The following is a 17715-nucleotide window of genomic DNA, read 5'->3' on the forward strand; positions in this document are numbered from 1 at the left end:
AAATACTCAACTGGTAGCCAATTCCTGTTAATTCTATTCCAAAAACCATCATTTATATCAAAATTTACATGCTATCTCCTTTGCCTCCAAAGGTAATCAGTCTGTTTTAGTTTACATTTCAAAAAACTGCCAGAATTTTCTCACTATATGCAAATCTAGCCTTTTCGGTTCCATGCTTAACACCAATTTGTTCATATGACCCCTTAAGCATGCTTTGTCCCTATTGTAACACCCTTCTCATTGCATTTTATTGGCTAGTTACTTATCTGTGTATTTCCTGAGGGCAGGACTGGATGTGGTCCTAGTAGGCAACCATGAGATTTCAGGGGTGGGCAAACTTTTTGTCTTGAGGGCCACAATGGGTTCTTAAACTGGACCGGAGGCCGGAACAAAAGCATGGATGGAGTGTTTGTGTGAACTAATATAAATTCAAAGTAAACATCATTACATAAAAGGGTACGGTCTTTTAGTTTTATTCATTTCAAATGGGCCGGATCTGGCCCGCGGGCCGTAGTTTGCCCACGGCTGGATTAGATAGATAGTAGACATCTCAATAACTGTTTTCTCAATGAATAAATGAATGAATGGATGCTCTTTGCTACTGGCCTGAAATAATCTGCTATTTGACAGAGGTGAGTAAAATTTTCTAAGCTTGAATAAGTCAATAAACAACTACTAGTAAGACTATCCATTTAGTCCTGAAAGATCAAAATTAAAATTAATGAAAAAATTTGCAAATAAAAATTCAAAATCAAAGTTCTTTACTGATGTGCTCATCTGATCTTTACAGTACTGAGTGTTAACCGTATACAATGATAAAACAGCAAAAACTCTCAGAAGCAGGGTGAGAGGCAATGCATTATTGTGGTAAAGAGTGTAGCCTCTTGGGACACTAGTACCAGGCTGCCTGGTTCTGTCACTCAATAGCTGTGCCTCAGTTTTCTTACATAAACATAGGCAATCCTAACAGTAACTATCTAGTAAAGTTTTCATGAATATAAAGGAATAAATAATAGGCACTTAATTTATATCTGGCACAAAATAAGTGATAAATAAGCATCTCCTATTATTATTTATTTTTTGAAACACATCTTACTCATACATATATGTGATTACTAAAAGTAAAGGAATGATTTAGGCATTTCCACGTAGTGAGTATCCAATGGCCTGCTCTCTCTAACATAACTACAGTATCTGGCTCCAATTAAAATGAGATTATACCAGACTCCAAAAAAATCTGAATTATGCATGTCTCAGTATCTCTGCTATGCTAAATAATTTTAAACATTATTATTTTCTTTCAGAGATAGAAAACTATTAAGTATGGATGTTACTAAATAATGCCTATGGTTATTGTTGAAAAAAGCAACCAAATTGGTTGTGAATTCAACATCCAAATTCTTTGCCTCTCTGATTTATAGGACTCTTTTTCATCACAATGCAGAAAACATTTTGTAGCAAATGTATATGGAGATTTTCTCATGGTGGTCTACCCACCCCTTAATTCAGCTTTTGCTCAAGTGTAATGACAGGCTGGTCCACAGAGCACAATTTAGCCTCTCTTTAGAATACGCTGGTGTGCCAGAATTCCAAACAAAAAGAGGAACTTTTCATTTGGGCAGGTGAGGGAGGAAAGAAACCAAGACGCAAGATGCTTGTGATGAGGGGATGTTCAACAGCGGGGAGTGCACAAAGGAAAGCTGATGAGCAAGCCCAGCCCCCACTATGCACAACGATCTTCTCCATTCTGTTTCACGGAGTAATCACGGGATATTCTGAACCTCTCAAAATGCCATCAGTCCTTATTGAGAAAGAAATAGAGCATCTCTCCCTCACGACTTCGCAGAAATAATCATGGTCGCAAGCTGGCCTGAACAGGGAGCTCTGGCAGACAAAGATGGATTTGTACAAATAAATAAATAAATACATGAATTAACTTCCCCACACTGTGAATGGGAAGTTGATGATAATCTCCCACTCCTATTGTGTCAAGGCTAAAGAAACTCACAATTATGCTCTCCAGGTCTAGTGCATTAAAGAATAGGCTTCCTGATGAGATTGCTTCCAATAATATACTGTCAGAGCTGGGAGTCTGTGTCAATAATACTAAAAAATAACCATCTCAATGACTTAGATAAAATGTTCATTAACATTCGAAATCTAAGTATCATCTCTAGTTGCCCCTTCCTCCTCTTTGTTTCCTTTCCTAGATCTGATTTTTTTTTTCTGTTTCCACTTTTGAAGGGAATAAAAGCCTCTTTTGATTGTTCAAAAAGGCTTCTTATGCTAGCCGACAATTGCTCAAGAGTGAAATAATTTCATAAAGATCACCGAAAGACATTCCTTAAACAAGCAGCATTTCTATGGTCCATGCTGTCTTGGTGTTTGTGGGAGCCTGTCTGCAGTGCCTAACTCCAGTACTGATAAGAATCTACAGTGATGCCTGCAGGGTGTTCTTTAAGATGAATCATTATTAGTAGGCCACTCAGTTTGCAGTTAGAAGACCTGACCCTGGTTTGGTCTTGAGTTACCAACCTTTTAACCAAGTTACCAAGTCATTTACTAGGTCAGGGATTTTGATTACTGTGTTATTGGGATTCTGGTGTGAAAATAAAATGCCACATGTGTCAGAGATCTTTGTAAACTTTCAAGCATTATTTAGCTCTCATCTATTTTTGCAAATGGTCCAAGAATGAAAGTTTCTCTCTTATTTTATAACTAGTGGCCCGGTGCACAGATTCATGCACATTGAAAGGAAATTAATTAGAAGAAATATTTTAATATCGCTATTCTCCCTTTCTCTATAATAGAAGTGTCATCCAAATTCACGATCGATGATGACAGATCGAAACACACACGTGTGATTGGCGCCAGTGAAAACTTTATATGTAAAATGAAAACAATGGTGCTTTCCACTTACCCAAATAAATGTAAAAGCTCAGAGCAGAACCTAATACATAAATATGTGATCAACACATGGCAGCTATATTTAAGTTCATGTTTGAAAACTTTGAGACATTTGTGAAACTTATAAGCATCATTTTATTTCCAAGCATGTTATTACTGAGTCCCAAAGCAGAGACTCTTCTCTCTGTGTTTTTGTTTTGATTTTTTGGCTCTGTCAATTCCATTTGATCCTTCCACACCATTAACTCTTGGCTACAGGGAGTCAGTCTCACAGAAGAATAAGCAGAGGAGGCAAAACAGGAGCAAGGTCTATGGCTTCTCCTTACACTCCCAGCAGGAACCTTTTAAACCAACTGATGCTAAATCTCATTAGACTTGAAGTCAAAGTTGATATTTCCATAGTTTTGACCAGAAAAAACAAATAAAAAAACAGACAAAAATCAGGTAGTACCAATAGAGAATTGGATCGATGCTAGACCTATGAATGCCAAACTTAGGAGAGATTGGAGCATGGCTTCCCACCTTTTCTTTAAAGCAAAGGACACTGAGTTTTATCTTCTGAAGCATTAGCTTACACATCTGTAAAATGAGAGCATTTGTACTAGAAGGTCTTTAGGATGCCCTCCAGCCCTGTCACACTATAAGAATGTAATTACTTACACACCCACTTCGTAGGACGGAGCAGCTCAGTCCCATTACTATATTTAGAGTTGATCTACATAGTTGGGCCAAGGACAAACCACATTCCATTCAGGGAAAATCTAGTTGGAACAGTGTCCAGAGGGCATAGCTACTAGGGGAAAGGAAGGAAAAGGAAGCAACAGATTAGAGGGAAAATGTTATATTGTTCGTATGGTAAGGAGTGCCCAGTGTCTGTGTATAAATGGGAGTGTGGAAATTTATGTTCAGGAAAAAACTTTGTTGGGGGTGTATATTTCCTACCAACCTCCCCTATTTCCTCAACTTTGAAGCTGGGAAGTTCTAAATATCTTGTTGCACTTTAGCCTTGGGGGAGATGAGTAGAAGGGGGTCACTGATTTACCATACTGTAAGAAATATCCCACCTCTATTGCATGTGCAAGCATGCATTTATAGGCATTAATATTTAGTTTTAAACAAGAGGGCTAAAATTTGTTTATAGATAGAAGAGAGAAAGGATAAGTACTATTTATTGTAAGGGAAAATGTTAAAAGGAATTTAGGCAGTCATTTTCCAACAGAAAATGCAGAGTCTCTAAAGAATAAAATAACTATAGAGGAAAGCATAATATCCTATAATGAGGAGGTGCTTCCGGAAGTCCAAATCTGTTGGAAGTGATTTTTATGTTACCTGGAGATACAATTTAAAAGAGAAGTCTAAAAGCGATCTCTCTATTACTTAAGAAATTGCAGAAAAGTTTAATTTTGTTTGTATTTCCTAAACATAGGGTTAAGTGAAGAATCCACTTGTACTATAGAGGGTTTGTTGTGGCCAAAACTTAAATGAAAATCCTTATAGAGTCAGAGTAAAATGAAAGATAAGTACTGGGTAAAAAATACTTTGTTAAAGAAAAAAAAAAGCTTAGGAAGAGTAGTATAACTTAAGCACTATAGGCAGATTTTAAGATAGTCACTGGTAGAGAGGGCATCATGCAAAAAGATACTGATATTTTGTTATATATAAAGTAATGATTCAAGAGGGTGAGGAATACTCTCAAATTAGTAAAAATTTAGAGAGATCAGTACTTTTAAAAAGTATCTCTGTAATTTTCAAGAACTTGGAATAATAAATGATATTTGGCACTATGTTCTTATTTAGGGAAAAAAGGGATATTCATAACACATAAGCAGAGACATCTCTGTTAAAATAAATCAGCTACTCACCCACACCTTCAATCTAAAACAGAAAGCATCAACATGATCTATATTTTGAAAGAGATCAGTGTTGCAATAATGCTTACAGCTCTGGGTATTTGTGTGGTGTGAGCTAGAGAGTAGTAGAAAATAAATTGCAGGGGACTGGTCAACTGGAATGACCCAGGCATTTCCTGGGATAAATGTTCAAAAGTCCTTCAACTGTTTGCGACAATAGGATTATATATCATATAAAGAGGGATCTAATAAAATATATATCACTCAAGTTTATCCCAGTGATGAAAATGATAGGTGTATTCAAAATAGATGAGGACAAAAATATAAAAGGAAGCAGTGCTGATAAATGATCAGGTGCTTGAAATAGTCACTCATTGTTCCTCATCTGGTAAAATGTAAACACTATATTTAGAAATTGAGTACATTTTTTTAAAAAACTGGATGTCAGGGGGATATTGTAGTAATTCCTGTGAAGTGGTGAGGGCCTGAACTAGAGTCATGGTAGGAGAAAGAGAAGTTAGGGATTTCAGAGTTGTTTTTAAAGAAGGACAAAATGCATTTTGTTTTTAATTGGGTGATTTTAATGAGACGCAAGAGATTCCAAACCTTCATAACACTGACCAAAGATCAGAAAATTGGAAGAAGGCCCATCCTACTTCCTTAGATAACTTATAAGAATTTTCAAGCATGTACAGTATAGAAATATTTTCATTTTAATACTAGGTTTTCAAGTAGATAATAGGCAGTATTAGCATAGCTTTAAGGCTTTGAATTAAAGACACCCAAAACAAAACAAAATACTAGAATATTAAATGTAAACTTAAAAATGCATTTTTTTGCATTTGTTCCTGTTGGAATTTTTGTTGTTGTTTGTTTGCCTTCTGACAAATTTCAGACCTGCTATATCAAAACTCTACCTTTGTTTCAAGCTACGTGTTTAAAAGTCCATCCTCCAATAACAACACAGCCAAAATAACTTTCTATAGCCTCGTTAGCTGATTTGATTCCCTTTATCTTTTTCCTGTAATACCTGGCATACTGCTCTTAGAATATCATGTCCTCAACTAGAATATAAATTCTTTGCAGGCAGAAACCTTTGTCTTGCAACTCTGCACCCTTATGTCCAGCATAGTGCCCTAGACCATGATAAACATTCAATATACTAACTAATTTAATTCTTCATCATAATGCATTGGACAGTTTAAGACATTACCATGTAAGTAAGAAACATATTGTGACAAAAAATACCCAGTGATATAAAATGTCTTAATAGGAAGAGCTCCTTCTCCGGCTTAATAGATAAGGTATAAAACAAACAAACAAAAAAATCCCAAGTGTCAGACTAAGGATATTTTGCAGGAATCCTTGACATATTTTGGAAGAAATGAGTCTACAATCATTTATCATCAAGTAGCATCTGTGGTTAGAATTGATATTGATCCTTGGTAAATTTCAACCAGAGTAACCTTGTAACATCATCACAAAGTTCTCCCACTACATCATTCAGCTATGAGACGCTTCCTTAACTATGGGGTTTCCCTCTTCTATATTTAACCACATAAGAAAAAATGTTGTGTAGAGGAGTAGCTCAACATGCTTTCGGTCATTTTCCAATTAAATAGTCTTCACAAGTAAATCAATGCATAAATATAATCTTCATTTTGAAAAGTCATTCTGCGGTAAGGTATTTTTAAAATTAGAAAAAACTTACAGGTGATCTATTTCCATCTCTCATCATTGACACGAAATAACTGAGTCTGATTAAATGATGCAACCGAGGCTGAAGGATCCAAGCATTAGTTCTAGAATGTGAAATTCTTGACATTTAACTATGTTGCTGTTAGCCAGTTACCATTGAGTGAAACAAAAGTGTTTGTTCCATAAATAGCAAAAAATTTAATAGTAAGTTGCTATGTCAAGAATAGGACTCCATGTGGGACTGTTGAAAGCTGGATGTTCTAGCTCTGCTTTTTATCATTTTGTAAGTTACCTAAACTTTTCACAGCTCAATTTTCTTAACTCTTGAAACTAGACAAATATTAACACCTACTTCATAGAGCTTTGTGAAATAGTTAATATTAAGCACCTAGCATAGTACCTGGGTTATGGTAAACACTCAGTAAGCTTTAGCTGATATTATTATCATTATTTTTATTATTTCATAAAATAAAGGTCATGGTTTTGATTTACTGGACTGCAAAGACAAACCCAGATGAAATTCTCATATTTTCAAATGTCATTATTAAGAATAACATTATTGTTTTTACATCATCATTTTGCCTGAATTTCTACTATTTTATGCATTACTAGAAACATATATAGCACAATATTATAAATCTTACAGGGAGACCAATGTTTTATTTATATTTTTTAAGTGATGAATTGGTAAGAACATCAAAAATAACTACAATGTGTGTGGTAACCTTACTAAAATATGTTTATCGAAGTTATGAAATCTTATATGAGGGAAATGTGATAGTGGTACAAAATAAAGTAAACATAGAAGTCACATATTTTGAGATGTCAGATATTTAGCCTATATTCAATTATTTAGAAACTGATAAAAATTTGAGGTACCAAACTCTTATTTTACTCATCCTTTACTTCTTCTGACTACATTTAGCTATATTTCAACTCATTTATATACCCATCTTTGGGAGAGTGGGGACAAACAGGAAGGATAAAGTACAAATCTGTTAATACAGTTATTCCTCAAAAAATCAAAAAGAAGTTTAAACTATAACGATAAATGTATGGTGGGTCTCTGGCTCCACCTTATGCAGCAGCTATGAGGCTCCCTTTCTCTGTTGGCCTGGATAATTTGGAATTAGCTGATATGTTTTCAAAGAGGTGGGGCATTTAATCTTTAAAACTACTCATCACAAATGACTGAATGGTTCTGTAACAATTGAACTCATGCCATCCTCTATAAAAAATGCACTGAAACTTTTACATTAAACTTTATACTATTATTAAAACTAAAATATACTTAGCCACATTAATTTATTACCTATCCATTACTGTTGCATTTAATGTACAGTTCATTATACCAAACAAACACAAACCTAGGTAACTTGAAAGAAAAATAAATCTGCATTAACAGAAAATAAATGTATGCAGAAATTTCAAAACTGTATTGAACATTTAATCGGAATGTTGGGCAAAATGTATTTAAGTAAATATATCAAGAGAGAAAATAACGTAGCAATAGAACCTAAAACCTATTGATAGATTGATTATACAAACAGACAATGACCCGATCATATGTAAAAATAGAGATCTAACCCACAACTGACAGCAACCTTCCCAGGAAACCGGATGTGCCATACATGGCCCAGAAAGCCAGTTGGCTATGTCAGATTTACTATCTCTAGGAGCAGTTCAGGTTACTATCTCTAGGTGCAGTTCAGGAAGCTAAATGATAACTTGTGTAACAGTTGGTTCAAAATTATCAAGACTTAAATTTTTAAAAAATATTTTTATATTGATTTCAGAAAATAGAGAGGGAGAGGGAGAGAGAGACAGAAACATCAATGACAGAGAAACATTGATCGTCTGCCTCCTGCACTCTCCCGACTGGGGATGGAGCCCACAACCCAGGCTTGTGACCTGACCGGAATCAAACTGTGACCTCCTGGTTCATGGGTCAATACTTAACCACTGAATCACAGTGGCTAGGCACTAAACTTGTTTAATAATTAACAGCTTCCTTCATTTTTGTCCCCACTTTCAAATTAGGAACAATCAGAAAAAGCAAAATATGTACCCCTAATGAATCACATAAGATGATCCACTTCTATTCCGCCCACATACAGCTTCCTCAGGACAACAACCTCCAAGCAGAACATACTCAAAGCCTTTCTTTTTCTCCAACTAAATTTTTCTTTCTCCTCTGTCTGCCTTTGAGTCTCTGCCAAAACATTAGCCATGGTGGCTGATGCCTTTGCTATAGCACTCTCTGAATAAATAGACTTTGCTTTTCTTATTTACTAGTAGTTGGTTGGTCTTCAATCAAGTATCTTTGGGTGATTCTAAAAAGATGGTAAGAATTGTTTACTTGCTGGGCACTTCAGATACTCTGCAATTTTTCAAAGTCATATGCCTAATAATCATCTTAGATAAATATTAATGTGTTTATTTTACAAATGAAGAAAAAAAGTCATAAAGTTATTCAGAACATTACCTAAATTTGCTTGGCTAGTGAGCAGTCACTAGCCAAGAAAACGGAATTATCCTATCTAATAATAAAGAAACATGGTAATTAACCATAACTTCGCTACCCATCCCATTGGCTAATCAGTGAGATATACAAATTAACTGCCAACCAAGATGCCGGCCGGCAGCCACGCAGTTGAAGCAAACATGAGGCTTGCTTGCTCCAGTAATGGAAGAAGCAAAGGTTTCCTGCCTGCCACAGCCCAGCTCTGAGCTCCGGATGCAACAATGTTGCAATTATAGAAGCTAAACAAACCCAGAAACCTGCTTTCAGCCACCAGCGGGCTCAGAGCTTAGAGTGCCAGTGATGGCAACAGAGTTTCAATTATAGAAGCTAAACAAACCAGATACCTGCTTTCAGCCAACCACAGCCTCAGAGCTGGAGCTGGCTCTCAGCTCCAGTGACAGCTATAGAAGGTAAATAAATACCAGAATAAAAAAAAAGAGGCTGGGAGCTTCAGTTGCCCGCCAGCCTGAAAACGGCCCTCAGCCCCTCACCCAGACTGGCCAGGAACCCCAGTGGGGACCCCCACCCTGAAGGGGGTGTGACCAGCTGCAAACAGCCATCAGCCCATCATCCAGGCTTGCCAGGCACCCAAGCGGGACCCCCACCCTGATCCGGGACACCCTCAGGGCAAACGAGCCGGCCCCCACCCATGCACCAGGCCTCTATTCTATATAGTAAAAGGGTAATATGCAAATTGACCCTAACAGCAGAAAGACTGGGAATGACTGGTCACTATGACACACACTGACTATCAGGGGGCAGATGCTCAATGCAGGAACTGCCCTCTGGTGGTCAGTGAGCTCTCACAGCGGGGAGCTCTGCTCAGTCACAAGCCAGGCTGATGGCTGCCAGTACAGTGGTGGTGGTGGGAGCCTCTCCTGCCTCCACAGCAGCACTAAGGATGTCCGACTGCAGCTTAGGCCTGCTCCCTGCTGGCAAGTGGGCATCCACTGAGGGCTGCCGGGCTGCCAGAGGGATGTCTGATTGCCAGGTTAGGCCCAATCCCCCAGAGAGCAGGCCTAAGCCAGCAAGTGGTCACCCCCGAGGGGTCCCAGACTGTGAGAGGGCACAGGCCGGGCTGAGGGACCCCTACCCCCGAGTGCACAAATTTTTGTGCACCAGGCCTCTAGTCTTACCTAATAATAGACAAACAGGTAAATTAACCATCCCTCCACTATGCTCACCAACCAATCAACAAAGATGGTGGCTAATTTGCATATGTAGGGGCGAAGTGGAGGAGCAAAGACTGAAGGCTCCATCGGAGCGAAGGCCTGGGTCCTGGGTGCCAGAGGAAAACCGGTGCCGGCAGCCAGGGGAAGGGAAGGCCTATTGCACGAATCTCTTCGTGCAACAGGCCTCTAGTCTTATGATAATTATCTTTCAAAGCCCCAAGAATATTCTTAAGAAACATCAGATTAAAATTCACTTTAAGATGTTCCTTTACCACCTAAGTTATCCACAGTTCCTAAAACTGAATTAACCTATTTTCTAAGTATAACATAACATAACTTAGCTTTATAGAAAAGAAGGGAGTAGGAGAATTTTCACATGTTAGAAATTACCATAAAAGTTACATAAAGCCAGCTTGGGAAAAAATAGAATAACATAGATGACTAGTGAAGCTTTTTAATGCCTGAAAATGAAAGCGATATTTAAGCATAATTCCTTTAACAATGGCCAGAAAAAGTAAAAAGAATACTACAGATAATATTGTTTAAGTAATGATGTAGAATAAGAAATGATGGCTGAAGACCAAGTAATTCCTCCTGTAGGTTCTACTTTTTTCTCATTAATTCCATTTAGTTACCTCAAATCTTTATTAAACATTCCTTGCATTGAGTATAAATTAAAATGAAGAGAAATTTGGAATTTGAGAATTCTTATGAGTAGAGAAAGATTCAAGCTTTTGGTCTTTGTAGCATTTCATGTTAAGGAAGGAAAACAATTTCCTTAAAATTTCCCTGTTTTAATAAAAAGCTATAAAGTTGTCACATAGAATTATAAATACCGAAGACATAATTTGGCCATTTTGCTAAATGTGCAGAGGAAAAGAAAGGTGCCCCTTTCATACACCTAACGACTGTTCCTTCCCATTAGAGATTGATTATCAATATCTGTTAGTTGATTTAATTTTTAAATCTTTTAGTTATATCTTCTCCCCACTGGGATGCAAGACATATTTTTCTTAGAAAAGAAAAATTAATTGTGGTCTCCACCAATGACTCTTTCTATATCAGACCTTCTAGGCTGGGCAAAAGGTGTGGGGCAGGTTGGGGATGCATTTTATAAGAAAATCACCTGGGAATTCCCCAAATAGCATGTTGCAGTTGATGTCAATAAAAACAACCATATCATGAAAATAACACGTTCTATTAACTCTGAAGCAATAGCGTGTGTAGTAGAGACAGACGGCATGCATTAGAAACCTGCTCTTCCATTGGCTAACTGTGTGATACTAGTTAAATCACATCACTTTGTGGCAAGTTTCCTCATTTTAAGATGGGAAAATAATAATAGAATCTCAAGGGACTGATGGAAGGATTAGAAGGCACTATATGTGTGTTGACATATAAGAAATACTAGGTATTACGTTATTATTGCTGTCAACTTTATTTTAGAGAATGAGCAGCAAGGTGAATGTTTTATTATGTCCAGGGTCAAGACAATTAGAATGCTCCTTGTTTTGCAAGTTATAATGTTCTTAGATGGAGGAGGAGACTTAGAGAAAAGAATGGCTCTTTAGGAAAAAAAAAACTAAGCATCATATTTATGCCTTATCAATGAAAATAAAAGATTACAGGCATTATTTTACTGCTTCTCCTTGCTATACAATGGCTAATTCTTGGTAACAACACTTAATGCTGTACTCTGTCTCTATAGTTGTGTGTCTCTTTCATTTACTGGGCACTGTTGAAGGCAGGAGGTATGTCGAAATTCTTTCAATCTCCAGTGTCTAATAATGCCTCACATACAGAGATACTCAATGCATGCTGAATGAATTATGAGTAACATTTTAAAATAAACATACAAATGAATACATGGATTGACAGTTTTCAGAAAAAGAATGGTATTCATAGAGAATGGGCTTAATATGATAAGTGAAATGCAAATTCTTTTCAGACGTTTCTTTCAAAACAAATCTACATCTTCAAAATGATTAAGCAGTCCTCCTAATATTATTAATTTCATTCAAAGGATTGCACAATTTTCTCTTTCTGCTTCAACTTGACAAAATATTTAATGTTTCTGAGTGAAAGAGAGTTGTATTGGTATTACCTCTTGACTAATAAGTTATATCATCTTATTAAGAAAGAAAAGTAGAAAACCCATCTTGATAAAAAATTTCATTTATTTATACATGTGCAGTTTTAATAATTTGAATTGGTTTTAGAATTTTAAAAATAATATTTGTTTTAACTTACTTAAGATAAAGAAAATGTTTCCCCTTCTGAAATCTTGAAGATATTTCAAAGTGCCTATTGTATTCTATACTTTTATTCCAAAATTAACTACATATGGCAAGTTTAGAATAGCTGTTTTTGGTATGGTATATGGTATGTTGTTAAGCTAGCAATCACACTGATTTGGGGTATAAAATTGTTTTGTAATTTTAGCCTTTAAATATATTTACATAATTTCATTTCTCAGTAATAATATGATACTAACATGATACTTGATATATAATTACTTCTTACCCTATTTGAGTCAATTCTTGCTCTGGACGTATAGATGGGAGGTGGGATGTTGAAAGCCTGAGGGACCAGGTATTCCTCAGCATCCATCATATCTTCCAAATCCTCTTCATCCAAGAGATTCTGAAAGAACTTGCTGTCGTTTGGACTGGGAAGCTTCATACGATCATCACCCTAAAGGATTGCCCAGCAGAAACACAAAAATTGATTCTTCCTTTTATCTTAAATACATGGCCTTTGCAGTAAATTTATATAATATCAAAACCAATGTTTGAAAATTCATGTACCCATGTAAAAAATAGTTCTTTAGCATAACTTCCAGCCATAAAGGAGCCTGTAAAATGCTCAGATATGACAAGGCATGGCACATTTAATATAAGAAGAATACACTAAATGCCATTAGAGATAAATAAGGCAAAATGCTGTGTTTTGAGGAAGGCAAAACGCATTTCAGATCTGAGAGTAATGGTCGGCTTTACTGCCAACATGGTGTCTGGGATTTGACTTTAAGAATAAATAATAAAGGAAATTGAATGATCAATCTTTGTTTTTAGGGCGGTTTGTTTAATAGTGTAGAGTTATCAGGATGCATAGGCTCCATTATTTGTCCTACAGCACACAACATTGTTGAAGTGAGAGCATTCAAAATCACAGCCGACGTGGCGTGTAACATAAATAGGAGTGGGAGAGACACCCGAACCCTTGTTACACTCTTTCTTACCTCATCTATTTCATAGTCAAAGTTATGTGATGTTCCTTTTGGTAAGTAGTCTGCTTATAAAAGTTACTTTGAGAGAGATAGTTGGAAATCATTATCTTGTCATACCTAGCTTTTATCTTCATGTCAGACCATAGATATGAAGATAATCACTACCTTGTTTTATTGAGTGTAAGCCAAGGTCTATTTGTTCATGGTTTAGGTAAAAATCATCACAGAAAAATATTTTATACTTTTTTAAATTACCCAATCCGTTTTTAAAAAAATATTTTTATTGAATTCAGAGAGGAAGGGAGAGGGAGAGAGAGATAGAAACATCAATGATGAGAGAGAATTATTGATTGGCTGCCTCCTGCAGGCCCCCTAGTGGGGATTGAGCCCACAACCCAGGCATGTGCCCTTGACCCGAATCAAACCTGAGACCTTTCAGTCCACAGTCTGATGCTCTATCCACTGAACAAAACCAGCTAAGGCTCCCAATACATTTTTTTTCTAGTGTTAAACATGAACTCTTCTTTTAGCCTGTTATTTAATTTATATGTATATCAATTCATTTTAATCTGAGTTATGCTTAGATACTAAATATATCCCCAAACAAATTTAAAAAATAGTTTTCTATGAAATAAAATATCAACATATTGAAGCTTTACTTCATTGTCTTCAATCATGGACAAGATTAAGATAAAAATCTATCCTTTTTTTGATCTGAAAAGGGAAGATTATAATAATGAACATGACACATATAATGCTAACAAGAAGCGGAGTGCTAGAAGGCTAGTCTGAGGATAAAGGCTTTTTATGTAGATGGATAATCATAATTATCTGGCTGTTCAATAGCAGAGGCACTTGAATACTAAGGGAAGGTGCTTAGAAGTGTTCTGACATCAAGTAAAAGCTCTTTCCCATAAGTCATTTCACATGATATTCTGCTTAATCTATTTGTGAGGGTGATTTCCACAGTTCCAAAGCCCAGATATCACTCATATTTGTAGTGAGTTTGCCATTGGGAAATTCTTAAAAATCTGTCATATGTACTAACCTGAATAACTAAATATCTTTGAGGGTCCCGAGCCATCCTCGAAAATTCAGCAGCCAGTTCCTTAAATTTTGGTCTACTGTCAGCATCAATCATCCAACCTAGAAATTCACATGCAATAAAAATCATAATCAGGAAGAAATGGGACATGGAATTTATGAAAATATAGGATAAATATGTTGTTTTTACAGTAATGTTTTGAAAAACAAAGAAAGCTAATGAAAGAAACAATCCAAAAGGCGAGGGTTCTACTTCAAGCAGTTTGTTGACACAACTAAATGGAATATATTATAGGATAACGTAAGTTTGTATTTTCATGATCTAAATTAAAATCGGTTTCTTCCTAAAAAATATAACCTAGTTTAACTGTACTAACTTACAGAGTTTCCGATAGTTTTTTCTTAGGTATAGAGAAAATTCTCTTTTAAAACTTTTCTTTGATGGTTATAGAAGAGGTGATTGGAATATAATTTATTTTTTTGTATCAGGAGTGCCATGGAATAAAAGCTTTGGTTATAATGTGGTACAATAGCACAAAGGGTAAAAACAACAAAAAAGGAATAGAAAGCAACTTTTTAATGTTACCTTTTTCCCTGGCTGGGGGAAATAAAAACAACAGACTAATGTACAGTGATCGGTAATGTTTGTTCAGCAATCACCATTAGCTTATTTTAGTATTGGCCTTTTCAGAATAAAAATTCTCTCAGGAATTTTCAGGGTATGCATTATTATTTAGCTGGGAGTCTAGATAAAATGGGTCTCATCTTCCCAGGCTCTGTGTAGCTGATGACAAAAATAAAAGTATCACGTTTTCCTTGATTTTCTTGCCAAATGACCTTTTCTTAGGTATTAAAACTCCTAAAAGCAAGGTAAAACTCCCTATTGGGCAAAGTTTTCTTAATTTTTCATTATTTCATCAGGGTATCTAAATGAAGTATGTAAATCAGCCGTGGGCAAACTACGGCCCATGGGCCGGATCCGGCCAGTTTGAAATGAATAAAACTAAAAAAAAAAAAAAAAAAAAAGACCGTACCCTTTTATGTAATGATGTTTACTTTGAATTTATATTAGTTCACACAAACACTCCATCCATGCTTTTGTTCCGGCCCTCCGGTCCAGTTTAAGAACCCATTGTGGCCCTCGAGTCAAAAAGTTTGCCCACCCCTGATCTAAATCATCCTGTATGCTAGTTATGGGATCAAATTATATAATGTGTGCATGTTTTTAAACATTCTTCCATAGATGACTTCTGGTCAGTGCTTGATCCAATCTATATATATAAAAGGCTAAGTGTCCCTCCGACCGGTAGCTATGATGCACACTGACCACCAGGGGGCAGATGCTCAATGTAGGAGCTGCTGAGCTGCAGTGACTTGGCAGCGGTGGTTCTTGGGTGACACACCTTAGAACCAGAGAGGAGAAAGCCCAATTCCTCGCGGGGCCTCATGATTCCACCTTCGGCTGTGGGTCATGTTGTTGCTGGGATACATTTGGCCCCGAATCTGGTTTACTGCACACTTGTATTTGCATTCCATACCCTGTATGATAGCAGCTTTGCAGAGTGCCCTCTCACACTCTGGGACCCCTTGGGGGATGTCAGAAAGCCGGTTTTGGCCCAATCCCCACAGGACAGGACAAGGGACCCCACCTGCCAGAGAGATGCTGCTCACTCCACAGATACCCTTCGAGCCCGGCACCACCACAGGTGTGGCTGGCCGGGGAGGGACTGCTGGATGTTGGCTCCAGGGCATGTCCGGCCCATCTCACCCAATCCTGCCCCACTGGCCACCTTCTAATTAATTTCCTTTCAATGTGCACGAATCTGTGCATCAGGTCACTAGTAGAGCCATAAAGGTCCTTTCTCTTTTGTCTAGGAGTTCAATTTTTATTCTTATTCTGGAAAGTCCTTGGGTGTCATTTTGTATGTCATTAATTATACCTGAATTTTATTTTTCCTAACAAAGTTGAAATGCTCTGTAATCTACATGCATCCACTGGGGGGTGGGGGGGGGGAGTAATATTTTTGATGCCTAGATGATAATCAGAAGATAGTGTTTCTGGAACAATTGGAACAAAAAAAGGTTAACTTCACAGCGAGGTTTCAATTTCTTTCTAACTAAATATTGAGTAAATAGAACTATGCTTAGAGAAAAGGGCATGCTGACCTGCACTGGAAAGCACATTTTTTATTTCTTCCCTCACTGTCAGAATGTATCACACATGTCATGAATATAAATAGGGTAGACCTGGGTCCAAAGTCTCTTATTAATAAGATGCTTATTCACCTTCACCAGTTTGTTTCTTTGCTAATCCTGTGCAAATCAAAAGGGGAAAACCCCAAATTACACAAGAAAGATTGCTGAATGTTAATCTCGCTTAAATTAAGTCAGAAACTCCTGAGACTTTTCTAATTCTATTTAAATTAAGAGCCTCGGCTTCTAAAACACATGTCTAGGCATAGAAAGGAAAAAGAAAAGTAAGTTAGATGTAAACAAATGATCAAATTGAAGTAAGTAAACATGAGTGATATTTTAGTTCAATGTAGATTCATGTCTACTCACTTCCCCTCTGCCTGGATCATTTCCTGTGGCCAAAAACCCATTTCCATTTCATTCATATTTAAGCTGTCAATTTCAAGCTTTCTTTCTTTATATTTAGCTCATTTATTTAGCCTGGTTTCTATAACAATAAAAGCATAATATGCTAATTAGACGGGATGTCCTTCTGGATGTCTTTCCTTCCAGATAAAGCCGCAGTTGGCAGGGGGGCCGCAGCAGCAGTGGGCGGGGCCGGGGCCAAGGCCCTTGCACAAATTTCATGCATCGAGCCTCTAGTTTTCCTATAAAATTACTAATATTGAGGCTACTTACATCTCTTTATGTAAGAGAATTTGATTGTCATGGAAATGATAAAAATCATATAATTTGACTTTATAGCACAGAAGGATGATACAGCTTCATTTTAACAATAATCACAAAAAAACACAGGTGTTTTACATGCTTCTTCCATAATTATTTTTGAGCTTTTATATTTATCAATATATAAAAACATTATGCAGGTAGATTAATATGTGCTGCCACTTTACTAAGAATGATGATGGTGGTGATGAAATTATTTTGCTCTTACATTTGACCATGACCATGTAAACGTCAATAGTGCAGATAGGAGGCTGGGGCAAACGTTCTCCTTTCTCTAATAAATCAGGGATTTCTCGGGTTGGAATTCCATCGTAGGGTTTTCCTCCAAATGTCATCAGTTCCCATATGGTGACTCCTAAATTGGAGATCAAA

At 36.7% G+C, this 17715-nt stretch overlaps 1 protein-coding gene across 4 annotated transcripts in view; it reads right to left on the reverse strand.

The window, feature by feature from the left end:
• ERBB4 (erb-b2 receptor tyrosine kinase 4) overlaps positions 1 to 17715 on the reverse strand; it is a 901667-nt gene that overhangs the window by 30061 nt on the left and 853891 nt on the right. For all 4 annotated transcript variants that reach the window (XM_070422057.1, XM_070422055.1, XM_070422058.1 and 1 more), the window contains exons 23-25: positions 17552 to 17698; positions 14429 to 14526; positions 12675 to 12845 (exon numbers count right to left, since the gene is read on the reverse strand). In XM_070422057.1, coding sequence (XP_070278158.1) covers positions 12675 to 12845; positions 14429 to 14526; positions 17552 to 17698 — 416 coding nt within the window. The remainder of the gene's footprint in view (positions 1 to 12674; positions 12846 to 14428; positions 14527 to 17551; positions 17699 to 17715) is intronic.

The sequence above is a fragment of the Myotis yumanensis genome, unplaced genomic scaffold (genome assembly GCF_028538775.1).
Source record: "Myotis yumanensis isolate MYYU_CA2020_CCGP unplaced genomic scaffold, mMyoYum1.0.hap1 SCAF_8, whole genome shotgun sequence".
NCBI classification, from domain to species: domain Eukaryota; kingdom Metazoa; phylum Chordata; class Mammalia; order Chiroptera; family Vespertilionidae; genus Myotis; species Myotis yumanensis.